The 13,376-nt window shown below is 55.9% G+C and overlaps 1 protein-coding gene across 3 annotated transcripts; it reads right to left on the bottom strand.

Annotated features, from left to right (window-relative positions):
* Nucleotides 1-30: 30 nt before the first annotated feature.
* Nucleotides 31-10,021, bottom strand: SCN1B (sodium voltage-gated channel beta subunit 1). Of its 3 annotated transcripts, none has more exons than XM_031004578.3 (6): nt 9,597-10,014; nt 7,767-7,933; nt 6,722-6,962; nt 1,216-1,357; nt 774-845; nt 31-683 (listed from the first exon to the last, which is right to left on the bottom strand). In XM_031004578.3, exons 1-5 carry the CDS (start codon nt 9,634-9,636, stop codon nt 779-781), a joined length of 657 nt encoding a protein of 218 aa, XP_030860438.1. In that variant the 5' UTR covers nt 9,637-10,014; the 3' UTR covers nt 31-683; nt 774-778. The 3 variants fall into 3 exon arrangements, with proteins under 3 accessions (XP_030860438.1, XP_018871712.1, XP_030860437.2); XM_019016167.3 differs by lacking the exon at nt 9,597-10,014 and adding an exon at nt 8,681-9,073; XM_031004577.3 differs by lacking the exons at nt 31-683; nt 774-845; nt 1,216-1,357 and having other exon boundaries at nt 6,348-6,962; nt 9,597-10,021.
* Between the last annotated feature and the right edge of the window lie 3,355 nt (nt 10,022-13,376).

Genomic DNA, 13,376 nt, shown 5'->3' with positions numbered 1-13,376 from the left:
GGTGACGGGGCTCACAATGGAAACTATGCATCAAGTCCAAGAGTCTTTATTTCATGAACAAAACTACTTCTGTAAAGAGACGAGGCTGAATGGGCCCCTTTCTAGGTGGCCACAGTTCAAGGCTGGTGAGAGAGGGTGAGGTTGGGCCGGGGCAGGAGTGCATTACAGGGAGGGGGGACCCCAGGTCCAGCCGGAGGAAGCGGGAGGGGAAATGATGCCGGGGAGGGGGAGTCGGAGTGGGTCCCAGAACCCCCTGCCCCAAACTGCTCCAGCCCATCATCGCGACCCCTGCCGCCAGGCAGGGAGGAGGCGGGGAGGGGCTGGCCCCAGAAGTGCGTGTCTGAAGCGGCCAATGTGTGCAAATCAGCAAGGAGGAGGGGTGCGGGGCCGCTGCCCCCACCTCACCGCCCCCCTCCCCAAACAGGCAGCAGAAGCAGGGTGGGGGCAGCGGCAGTATTGCTTTACCCATCATGCATGGCGGTGCGCGGCCGGCGGGGCAGGAGCTGGAGGAGGCGAAAGTGGGGGTGCGAGCCAAGCCCCCTGCCCCCTCCCACCCCAGTGGCTCCGTCGGCAGGACTCCGAGGCTTTCTGGGGCCCAGGAGTGGCCACCCCCACACTGGGGGCAGGCGGTGCCTGGAGAGTCCCCATTAGGGCTGGCTCTTCCTTGAGGCGGGGCCCAGGGCCTGAAGGGGAGCAAGAGAGGGGGAATTAGGGACCTGGGGGACTTCGGCCCCTCCCAATCCCCTTCCCCTCTGCCCGCCCATCCGCCTTACCAGGGCTATTCGGCCACCTGGACGCCCGTGCAGTTCTCTTTGCTTTCGGAGGTGATGGCCAGGTATTCCGAGCTGTGGGGGAAAGGCCAGGTATACAGTGACCCCATCATCAGACCGACCCAACCCCCGGGGGATGGGGGAAGGTAGCGGCCTCCACCCCAGGTACACAGGGCTCCTTAGTTAGAGAGAGAAGGAGTCTATGGGTGGACTCCTCAGGGTCTTTGAGGAATCTGGCTGGGAGCCTGGGCTCCTGAGTTGGAGGGAGGAAGGGGCTGGGTCTGACGACCCCTATCCTGTGTCTTGACAGGGAGCACTCCCCTCTGGGTAGTACTGAGAGATGGCGCCCTGAGCCGCTCCGCTGCCTCCTCCCTGCCCGGAGTTCCTCTCTGGCAAGTGTGACGGTGCCCTGGGTGCCCTCCCGCCTCCCAGCCACCCTACTCACGCATTCTCTTGTGCAGCAGTCTCCGTGGCGGCAGCGATCTTCTTGTAGCAGTAAATCATCTCTGCCACGAGCCATATGGTCAACACCACAATGAGCACGTACATCATGATCTCAGACACGATGGATGCCATGTCTCTGTTGGCTGCAGGGGCCAGGCAGGGTTAAGGGGGTAGCCCAGGCTGCATGACAGCCTGAGTGTGCTGTGAGCTTGCTGTGTGAGCTTGGATGAGTGGCTCAACCTCCCTGGGCCTGGTGTATGCACTGTGATTATTAATACCCAGCCTTGGGAAGGCCTGGTGGGGGTCACCCTCAACCTGCCTCCCTGTGTAACTCGAGGCCACATCTGTGTCATTCTGGAGGCCCTCAGCACAGTGCCTAAAAGCCGTAGCTCTGCAACCAGAAGGCTCAGGTTCAAAGGCTGGCTCTGCCACTGGCCAGCTGTGTGACCTTGCGCAAGCATATCAATGTCTCTAGGCCTCTGTTTCTTCAATTGTAAAATGAATACCTCCTTCATCAGAGTGCTGTGAGAATTAAATATGCTTTAAAATCCTTAGAATAGTGCTTGATCTATAAATAGCACTCAATGAAGGTTCACTTGTATTATTATTATTGTTGTTGTTATAACTGGGGCTATAAAGCCTAATGGTTAACAGCTGGGGCTCTAGGGCCAGACTGCCAGGGTTCAAATCTCGGCTCTGCCTCTTACTAGCTGTGTGACCTCAGGCAAAGGACTGCACCTCTCTGAGCCTCTGTAAAATGGAGATGGGAGCACTCAGACCCTCTCACAGGGTTGCTGGAGAGGAAATGAGTTAACACCCGTAACATGCTTGGATGAGCTCGCAGCCAGCACTGCTGAAGTGTTGGCTATTTTCCGGAAACCCTACATCCTCTCTACAGCACTGGCCCTGCCGATTGCCAGCTTCTTCTCCTTGAGCCTAAATTTAAACTGTAAAGGGAACGCGTTCAGCCAGGGGACCAGAGTCAAAAGCCACTCTGGTGTCCTCGGCTGGATTTCCTAGGTGTCCATCCCACATCTCTGGCCCCCTCCTAGATGGCTGAGATCCCATTTTCCCTGCTGTCCTCAAATGGCCTCCCTCTGCTGTGAGTGGGGCACTTTCTTTGGCTCCACCCTGTGCAGATGGCACCAGTGCTTTCTGGGCCAGAGTAAGGGAGGGAGCGGGGCCGGATGCCCCCCCTGCCTGCCCTGCCCCAGCTTCCCTGCGGGAGGATTTGAGACAGGGTTTCCTTCTCATTCCTTCCTTCCTTCATTCATTCTTTTCAACAGACTTAATTTTTTTAAGAGACAGGGTCTTGCTCTATTGCCCAGACTGGAGTGCAGTGATGCAATCATAGCCCACTGCAGCCTGGAACTCCTGAGCTCAAGCAATCCTCCTGCCTCAGCCTCCTGAGTAGCGGAGACTACAAGTGTGCACCACTAGGCCAGGTGAATTTTTTCCTTTTTTTTTTTTTTTTTGGTAGAGATGAGGTCTCGCTGTGTTGCCCAGGCTGGTCTTGAATTCCTGGCCTCAGGAAATCTTCCCACCTCTGCCTCCCAAAGTGCTGGGGTGACAGGCATGAACCACTGCACCTGGCCTCCACAGACATTATTAATGTGTCTCATGTTGTGGGCGCCTGCCATCAGTCAAGCTCGGTGCTAAATTCTTTATCCAACCATCTCCTTGATGCCTCGGAAAGCCTCAAGGATGAGCACATCCTGGCTGCCCATGGTGGCTGGTCTCAGGAACCGCTCTGAGCTGGATGCGCACCGGATAAAGCCCTGTCATCGGAATTCTTGCCCCCACTCCTGGAACTCAGTGCCCAAACGGATTTAGGTAACACGGCATCTCACAGGCAGCCCGCAGATGTGAAGGCCAGCCGCGACTCTGCAGGCCGGATTTCTCACCCGCCTCAGACGCTGCTGTGCCTTAAGGCATTTTCCACTCCTGTTGTGTGGATCCAAAATAGTATTACTGTCCCCATGGGTCCCCATCTGCCTTCTCCTAACACAGGTGGGCAGCCCTCAGCAGCTTCCCAGCATCTTCTCCACCTCTTCCAGGTCAGTGAAGTTCTCACCACCATGACCGGTCACCTCCACCTATGGAAATGGCATGGCTCATTCCTCAGGGGTCATTACCAGGAGGCAATATAGGTCGATGGGCAATACTGAAACTGCAGCGAGATGGTGGATAAAAATAATAAAAAGGTCAGTGTGGTGGCTCATACGTGTCATTCCAGCACTCTGGGAGGCCAAGGTGGGTGAATCACTGGAGGCCAGGAGTGCGAGACCAGCCTGGTCTACATAGCGAAACCCTGTCTCTACTAAAAATACAAAAGAATTAGCCGGGCATGGTGGCGCGTGCCTGTAATCCCAGCTACTTCGGAGGCTGAGGCAGGAGAATTGCTTGAACCCGGGAGGTGGATGGACGCTGCAGTAAGCCAAGATCATGCCACTGCACTCCAGCCTGGGTGACAGAGTGAGACTCTAACTCGAAATAATAATAATAATAATAGGCCGGGCATGGTAACTCATGCCTGTAATCACAGCACTTTGGGAGGCTGAGGTGGGTGGATCACCTGAGGTCAGGAGTTCGAGACCAGCCTGGCCAACATGGTAAAACCCCGTCTGTACTACAAGTACAAAAATTAGTTGGGCATGGTGGCGTGCACCTGTAATCCCACCTACTTGGGAGGCTGAGACAGAAGAATCGCTTGAGCCCGGGAGGGGCAGTGAGCCGACATTGTGCCGCTGCACTCCAGCCTGCCTGGGTGACAGAGCAAGACTCCATTGCAAAAATAATAATACTAAGGAATGGCAGGCAGTGCTAACAAATACAGTAATATTGTGGTATTGTGGGTAATGAAAAAATACAGTAGCACAATGAGTCATGTTAAAAATACTGTAGTATCAGGGGTAATGATGAATATAGTATGGTATAGAATGGAATATTTTTACATGCTACAATAGGATTGATTTTTGAAATACTATAGCATAGCATGGTGGGTAATAAAAATACCCGCCATGGTGGGGAACGTTAAAAATACGCTAGTATGATGGATTATAATAAAAATACTGTAGGCCAGGTGCGGAGGCTCACTCCTGTAATCTCGGCACTTATGGCGGCTAAGGAGGGAAGATTATTTGAGGCCAGGAGTTCGAGACCATCCTGGGCAACATAGCAAGATCCAGTCTCTACAAAAAAAAAAAAAAAATTGCCGGGTGTAGTGACTTACACCTGTAGTCCCAGCTACGTGGGAGGCTCAAGCAGAAGGATCGCTGGATTTCGGGAGTTTGAGCCTGCAGTGGGCTATGATCACGCCACAGTATCCCAGCCTGGGCAACAGAGCAAGACTTGGTCTCTCTTTAACAAAAAACAAAAAACTGTTGTGTTTGGCAATATTATGATAGTAAAATATATTGTGTAATATAAAATATCCTATAGTGGGTAATATAAAATACTATAATATAGTGGGTAATGTTTAAAAGGCAATACTACATATGGTGGGTAAAAAACACTAGAACTGGGTGGATAGTGCAGAAAACACAAACTCTGCAGGGCCAACATAAGGAACTGCATATGATGGTAAATGCTGGTAATAGCATGGGCTGTGGGATGTAGTGTCATACAGTGGACAATCCTAAAAAAGAGAGGCTCAGGCCAGGCGCAGTGGCTCACGCCTGTAATCCCAGCACCTTGGGAGGCCAAGGCAGGTGGATCATTACCTAAGGTCAGGAGTTCGAGACCAGCCTGGCCAATGTGGGGAAACTCCATATCTACTAAAAATACAAAAATTAGCTGGGCTTGGTGGCACATGCCTGTAATCCCAGCTACTCGGGAGGCTGAAGCAGGAGAATCACTTGAACCTGGGAGGCAGAGGTTGCAGTGGGCCGAGATCACGCCATTGCACTCCAGCCTGGGCAACAATAGCAAAACTCCGTCTCAAAAAATAAAAATCTAAATTAAAAAAAAAAAAAAAGAGGCTCTATTGGGTCACAGCGTACAGAGGACACAACACCCTGGCCAACTGCCAAACAACAAGATGGAAAGAACCTGGGTGGCTGAACAGTGCCCTGGAGCCTCCCACCCTCTCCCCATCTCACCTCTGCAGATTTGCAAGAGCAATAACACAGGTTTTGTAAAGTCCCAGTACCGCAGGCATCTTTGTCACAGCAACTCCGCAGGCGGGACTCCATCATCCATGTCTGCGGGTGACCCCCACCCCCCAGCATCGTGACAAACACCAGAGTGGCTCAGACATGCCTGCTGAATTGCATTCTGCTACACCAATTTGACAATAAACGTAAAAATGCTAATTATAAAAAGAAACCCACAGGCTCTGGCTGATCACAGAGTACAGTGAATCATGCCAAGAACAGAAACACAGTCACCCAAGCTCCTCCGGATTCAAGTCCAGCTCCCAATCACATGACCTTGGCCACACAACCTTCCCTCCCTGAGCCTTGGTTTTCTCATCCGTAAAATGGGGATAGGAAGAGCGCCTACCCCAGAGGGTGGGGAGAGGATTCACTAAGGGACTCCGTGTAAGGCACTGAGGCCGGCACCCATCTCACAGAAAAGACGGGCAGTGCGTGTTGCCCATGAGGATGTGTGTGCCGTGGCCCTGAGAGACCTTTCTGCCACGGCTTGTAGCTGCTTCAAGGCCTGGGCTGTTTCCCCAACTCTAAGCCAGTGGCCACAGGGCGCTGGACAATTGCAATTGATGCTGAGCAGAAGATGGATCAGAGAAGGGGCGGACCTCCCTCAAAAAAGGGGTCCAGGGTAGCTGAGGCAAAATGATGAGACGTTCCAAAGCGCTGTAGACCCTTGCTGCTCAGAGGGTGGGCCCCGCACCTGTGGCCCTTCACTGCCTCACCTGAGAGCTTTAGAAAGGACCCCTGGGCCCTCCCCAGAGGTGTTGAGTGAGACTGCAGGCCAGCGCAGCTCCCCCGGGGCAGGAGTGCAGAGGGGTGTGCGGAACTCTGCTCTAGGTGGCACGCTCTCTTGCCTCATCATGACAGAGGGCAGCAGGGCTGAGCTACTCAAACAGTAAGAACCGCCACCCTCGCCACCACCTGCAAGGCTCTGCTGGAAGCCAGGCATGTGCCTGCAGCTGCTCAATCCTCATGAACCCCATGATGGAAGAATGGCTCAAACCACACCCCGAGAAACACATCGGATTGTTATCCCGGGCAAGCCCAGGACAACCCTTTGGCTCAGAGACAGAAGGCACCTGCCAGAGGTCATACAGCACAGGTGACAGAGCTGGGTTCTGTACCCGGAGCGTCTGTGGGGGACAGGCATGCTTTGACCTCTCCGTGGGCTGGAGGGAAACAGAGGCCAGAGCTGGAGTGGGCAGGAGGGGCTGCTCCCCTCCTCCTCAGCCCGCTGCTGTGGGCGGTTGGCTGGCCAGGCACAGAGCCAGCCTGTCCTGTCCACTGCCTGCCATCTGTCCCTCCATCTGGCTCTCCGGTGGGTGACGGTAAAGGGGCAGGCAGCACCCGACTCACCTTTGTCCACTACCTCAATGTGGATCTTCTTGACGACGCTGGTGTTGTGCTCGTAGTTTTCGAAGAAGAGCAGGCGGTAGACATGGCACTCGTAGTCGCCCGAGTGGTTGTAGGTGACGTTGGTGATGAAGATAGACAGATCCTGCAGGTCTTTGGTGCCCCGGCTGCCATTCCACACCACGCGGCCCTCGAAGCGCTCATCCTCCTCCAGCTGCAACACCTCATTCTCATAGCGCAGGATCTAGGGGTAGCCAGGGAGGGGAAGGTGTCACTGCCTGGGCCTCTCTTCCCTCACCTGACCCTGATTCTGTCCCCTGCCCTGACACCCACAGACACAGATGGCACACAGATGGGCTCAGACGCCTTGACCTCAGGCAGGGAGGGCACAGGGGTGGGGGGCTAGGATCACTCCTGGAGTCAACCAGACCCCGCTTTTGCCTCTAGCCAAGATGCACACGCGCACACACACGTTCCTCAGTCATCCTCCCAAGCCCCATCTGGCCTCTAGGCTATCATTCTCTGCAGTTCTTTCCCAGCCACCAGACACACTCCTCCAGCAGAGACAGGGCAGCCTGATTCCAGCAGCTGGAGACCCCAACTCTCCAGCACGTCACAGAATTTTGTGGTTCCCTCACCGATATGTAATGCAAAATACACACATAGTTTAAAGGAGGTTAAAAAAAACAGTTCTGTCTTCCCTCCGTAATGACTATCAGAGACATTGTTTGCTGGTGCCAAATAAGTCCATTGACATTTATTTCATGCCAACCATGTGCCAGGTGCGTCAATGCATTCAGTCCTCACACAAACCTATGGGCTAGAGACCACCGCCGCCTCGTCTTTACCGAGGAGGAAACTGACTTTCAGAGAGGCTCACTGACTTGGCCAAGGTCACCAGCTGGCCACTGGCGGAGCCAGAATCTGAATCCAGGTCAGCAATCACAGCATATTATTAAACAAATAAGCCCCCTCCCTGAGATCCAGCCCCACTGCCTCCCACTCGTGGACCCCTGCCCTCCCATGCCCGTGCCCGGCACCCGCACACCTTGACAAACTCCTCAGTGCCCTTCTGGCGGAAGGTCCACTCGGTGAAGGTCTCAGCGTTGGTCTCGCTGCGGCGCTTGCAGGAGATGCAAAGAATTTTGAAGGTCATCCCATACACGGCCTCGGTCTCCGAGTCCACCTCCACGCAGCCCCCACAGGCTGAGGACACTGTGGGGACAGCAGGCTCAGGTCAGGCAGAGGCACCCATTGCCCTAAGCAATGCCAGACCCCTCACAAACCATCTGTCCCCCCTCAATGATTACCAGCAGACAGGACTGGATGCTAGGCTGAGCCCTGTCACTCACTGCGTGACCTCAGCAAGTCATTCATCTCTGAGTCTCAGTTTCCCTCTCTCTTGTTGAAAGAAATGGTCCTTTGCTTCCAGCAATGGCTGGGCCCATTTTCATACATTAGGTAGGGCCTTGTACATGGGAGGCCCCATAAGTGGGACTGTCAACGTTGCTGGTAACTCAGACTTTTTGCTACCCGAGTGCCCCTTCCTCAGAAAGTCCCTTGCTGGAGGAACCCAAGCATCTAGGTGGTAGAATGAGAATTCCAGCTAAGTTAGAAGTTTAAGGTGGCAGTCATTTTCACCATTAAATTGTAAAACCAGCTAGCTCCAGGAGAAATGGGTTGGGAGAAAAGGTCTGGGGTTGGGGGATTGTGGGGAGGTGGGCACTGAAACCGGGGCTGACCCACACTCAGTCCCTCTCCACAGCCCCACAAGCCCCTGTGTGAGCCATCCCCTCCCCAGCCTCTCCTGCCTCCATCATCCCCTCTTCCCCAGGCTCCTCACCTCTAGAGCTCTTCCCACCCCAACCCCATCCACTACTCAAAGCTTTCCTGAGCTCTCTCCTGCCCCAGGGCTTTTGCAGCCCACTGAATTCCAGTCTTAGAATTCCTTCACACTCTTACCTGGCACCTCCTTTCTGCCTCCCAGCACTCTGTAGCTAACGCTGTGTCTCTTCTGCTGCAGCCCTGTGCTGTCCTTGTTTCCTGAGCCTCAGGACTTCTCATCCATCCGCCTCCCCTGCGGTCCCTTTCAGACTCCCTGAGGGCCTCTGTCTCAGTCCCTCCTATCTTTGTCCCTCTCAGGGGTCTCTCTGAAGGTCCCTCCACTTTTTGTCCACTCTCTGGGCTCAGAAGGAGACCTCTCCTAATCTCTTTCCACCTTTCCACGTCTATCCCTTTTCAAACTCCATGCAAGATTCTCTCCCGGTGTTCACGGACACCCGCATCTCCCTCTCTCTTCTCTCCATCTCCTTCTGCCTTTCTCAAGTTTCCCTTTCTCCATCGCGCTCAGTCTCTTAACTCTCTCTCTCTCTCTCTTCAATACCCCTCTCTCTGTCTCCGTCTCCCCCTTGACCCCCATGTCCCCAGCATCCCAGCGGACCACTCCGGTGCGCTCCGAGTCCTTCTCTGTCTCTCGCCCCCTTCCTCCCGTCTTCATCTCTCCCTGTCCCTCCGTCTTTCCCGTCCCAGTCTCCGGGCGCCGCCTTCCCCCCACCCCCCTCCCGCGGCTGTGGGTGTCACATTGCAGCCTGCGGGGCTCCGGGAGCAGCTGACTCCGCGTTTCCTCGCCCCCGGCTGGGCGCCTGCAGCCGCGAGGCTGTGCCAGCCCGGCCCCCGCCCGCTGGAGCCCACCCTCACCTCCACTGCCCTCCCCAAGCCCGACTCCCGCGCGCACAACTTCTGAAGCTGACTTGGCGGGGCCCGGGGATGGGCCAGGGGTGGCCCTCGCGCGGCTGCCCCGAGTCCCGAGCGCCACTCCCGCCTCCCCGCCAGTGCCCCCGCGGTGCCCCCCGGCCGCGCGCGCCCCCCGCGCACTCACCCAGTGCCGCGCCGACCACTAAGGCCAGCAGCCTCCCCATGGCTGCGCGGCGCGTGCTGCGCCCCCCTCCCGGGCCGCCGGTATTAATAGCGGGGCGAGAGGCGGCGGGACCTGGCGGCGGTTAGAATGTCCCCGGGAGCGCGCGGGCGCAGCAGCTGCGGCTCTGGGACCGGCGAGGGGGGAGGAGGGGGGGCGCGGCCCCCCCGCTCCGGTTACCGCCGGGGGCCCAGCCCCGGGGCCCGGCGTCCGGGCATCCCCGCCGCCCGGGCGGCGGCCGCTGCTCGGGCTGCTGCGCTGGCGCGCGCAGCCGGGCACATCCGCTAGGTGCACCGACCCGGGTCCCGCTCCGGCTCGGGCGCGCTCGGGCGCGGACCGCGGTCTCCTGCGCACTGCAGCGGCGGCGGCGGCGGCGGCGGCGGCGGCGGCGGCGGCCTAAGGAGGGAGGAGGGAGGAGGGAGGAGGGAGGAGAGGGAGGGGGCGGGATGAATCACCGCGGGGGGGAAGGCGCGGCCGCCCAGCCTTTGCCGCAGCGGCCCGGGAGGCGCCCGCTGCACCGGCCTCTCCGGGTGGCGCAGGGACCGCGACTTCTGGGAACGGGAAGGGTGGTCTGTGTGTCTCCGACCCCGCTGGGGCTCTGAGGACCCCCCCCCCACCTTCCCAGGGAGTCTGGAAAGGTCACCCCCAGAGTCACAGGAGGACTTAGAGCGCAGTTTGGGGGCCGGGTTTCCGACTTCAAATGATGGAGGTCATCCTCAGGAGTTCCAGAGGGCGAACCTCCAAGTTGTCTCCCCTGAGCCCTGATATCCAGGCCTGGGGGTCAATGTGCAGGGACCCCAAGTAGGCATTAGAGGAGGGTGGGGGGCCGTCAGGCTAGGACTACAGCTACAATCCAGACCTCACCCAAGCAGGCGGGGCACCCTGGAGAGAAGCAGCCCCGGGAATCTGGAGGTGCTGTTTCAGGAGGACCCCTTCATGATCCCCTGCACCCATTTATGTCCCTGATGTCACCTTCTACCCCTCTTTCCTCCCACTCCACTCTGGCTGTGCAGGCCCTCCTGCTGTTCCCAACACAGGGAACCCGTTCCTGCCTCAGGGCCTTGGCCCCAGCTCTCCCCTCTGCCCCTGCTCTCCCCCCCTGCCCCGCCCCTCTCCCTGGGCCTCCATGGCTCCAATGTCACCTTCGTCAGGTCTTCTGTGTCCCTTCAGGGTAAACTGCCTTCCCCGCTCCTAACCTGACCTCCTTTACTCTTTACTCTTGTTGAGTGTTTTCCACAGCAGCCTCACTACCTGACATTATGTTCTTTTTTTTTTTTTTTTTTTCAGACAGGGTCTGGCTCTGTTACCCAGGCTGGAGTGCAGTGGCCGATCTCGTCTCACTGCAACCTCCGCCTCCCGGATTCAAGCAATTCTCCTGCCGCAACCTCCCAAGTAGCTGGGAGTACAGGTGTGCACCATCATGCCTGGCTAATTTTTTTATTTTTTAGTAGAGACAGGGTTTCACCATGTTGACCATGCTGGGATTACAGGTGTGAGCCGCCCCCCGCCATCCCAGCACTTTAGGAGGCCAAGGGGGGCAGATCACCTGAGGACAGGAGTTCGAGACCAGCCTGACGAGCATGGTGAAACCCCGTCTCTACTAACAATACAAAAAAAATTAGCCGGGAGTGGTGGTGGGCACCTGTAATCCCAGTTACTTGGGAGGCTGAGGAAGAATCGCTTGAACCCGGGAGGCAGAGGTTGCAGTGAGCCGAGATCGCATCACTGCACTCCAGCCTGGGCAACAAGAGCGAAACTCCGTCTCAAAAAAAAAGGCTGGGCACAGTGGCTCACGCTTGTAATTCCAGCATTCTGGGAGGCCGAGGTGGGCGGATCACGAGGTCAAGAGATCGAGACCATCCTGGCCAACATGGTGACACCCCATCTCTACTAAAAATACAAAAATTAGCTGGGCGTGGGGGCACATGCCTGTAGTCCCAGCTACTCAGGAGGCTGAGGCAGGAGAATTGCTTGAACCCGGGAGGCAGAGGTGGCAGTGAGCCGAGATCACGCCACTGCACTCCAGCCTGGTGACAGAGTGAGACTCCATGTAAAAAAAAAAAAAAAAAAGAAAAAAAAAATCTCCCAGGTGAGGATATCGTCTTGTGTCTCTTGCACCTTGAACTGTTCCTGGCACACTGTAGGTACTCAATCAATATTTGTCAAACAAATAAATGAATGCCAATGTTCACTAAGTCCTTGGGATTTGCAGAACCCACTTCTACTGCCCCAAACCTTCAGCAAGTTCTGTTATCCCCATTTTACAGATGAAGAAACTGAGGCTGGGAGAGGGCCGTGCCCTTGCCCAGAGTCATGTAGCTGGCCTAGGATGGATGTGGAATCCTGCCCCAGCAGTGGTGAGTGGCCTGTCCTACCAGTAGGTTCTGCCAAATGGAGAGAATGGAGGTGGGAGTTCTGGGCTGTCAGGACCAGGGTGGGAGTGAGACTCTCGGCTGAAGGGTCACTACCCAGATCCTAGCCTCCAATTCCGGGTGGGGTAAGGTCTCAGAATCCCCCTGGCCCAGCCCTGCCAGGCAAGAGGAGCCAGGGTGTGGGGCAGGACCATGGCAGGGGGCAGGGAGCCAGGGACATCCGACACCTCTGTGGTCTAGACTTTTACGCCAGCACCTCCTGAGCTGTGAAATTCCCCTGCAGAGAATTAACCCTCTTGCTGTTCCGGGCCCTTCCACTGGTGGGGGATGGTAGGTGAAGGCACAGTGAGGACAGGCCTCAGCACTGGACAGGAGGCACCTCACAGCCCTATAAGCTATGTTCAGTGAGCACCTACTATGTATGGGCTTGGTGCTGTTCCAAGCATTCTAAGCACTTTACTAACATTAGCTCATTTAATTCTTCCTATAGGTGATATTATTATTATGCCCATGTTACAGATATAGAAGACTGAGGTTCAGCGTGGGTACCTTGCCATGATCACACAACTAGAGGGTAGGAGAGGTCGGCTCTGCCTCCTATGCCACTCCTGATCCACTCTCCAATCCCTCCTCCAGTCCCCTGCTCCAAGCCATCAGTTAGGATGATTCTTATAGCCGGGGGTGTGACATGCCAAAGGTGTCTCTACCCCACATACTCCCTCTGGAACCAGGACACGGTTTGCGTGAGGTGGACCTGGGTTCTTTCTGGACCAGGGACTTTGCCTCCAAGCTCATTTCCTCATCTGTAAAATAGGAATCCAACCAACGTCAGCCTGAATGGGCTGTGGTGGGGTCCTGAGGGGGTTAGGACCTTGCATGTAAATGTGGAGACCCCAGGGGTCAGGCCTGGAGTCTGACTCCCTGCTGGGTAGCCTCGGGCGTGTACATCTTTGTCTCCACCTCATGGAATCACTGTGAGAATAAAATGAACATCAGATCTTGGCACAGAGCTGGGTACGTACGTACTTGGTACTCACTACACGAGTTACTTTTTTCCCTCTATTTTTATGCAATAAGTGTAACATTTATTGAATACTTACTCCATTCCATCTGTGCTAGGCCCTGTTATAAGTAGCCACATTTATGAACTCCTTGAACCTACAATAGTGGTTCTCAAAGTGTGGTCTGGGGCTGGGCGTGGTGGCTCACGCCTGAAATCTCAACACATTGGGAAGCTGAGGCGGAAGGATCGCTTGAGGCCAGGAGTTCAAGACTGGCCTGGGCAACATAGTGAGATCCCATCTCCAAAAAGAAATAAAAAACTAGCCAGGCATGGTGGCTTACACCTGTAGTCCCAGCTACTCAGAAGGCT

Source organism: Gorilla gorilla, chromosome 20 (assembly GCF_029281585.2).
Source record: "Gorilla gorilla gorilla isolate KB3781 chromosome 20, NHGRI_mGorGor1-v2.1_pri, whole genome shotgun sequence".
In the NCBI taxonomy this organism is placed as follows: Eukaryota; Metazoa; Chordata; class Mammalia; order Primates; family Hominidae; genus Gorilla; species Gorilla gorilla.
Note: the sequence above shows the minus strand (reverse complement) of the source record. Positions and strands in the feature narration are given on the sequence as shown.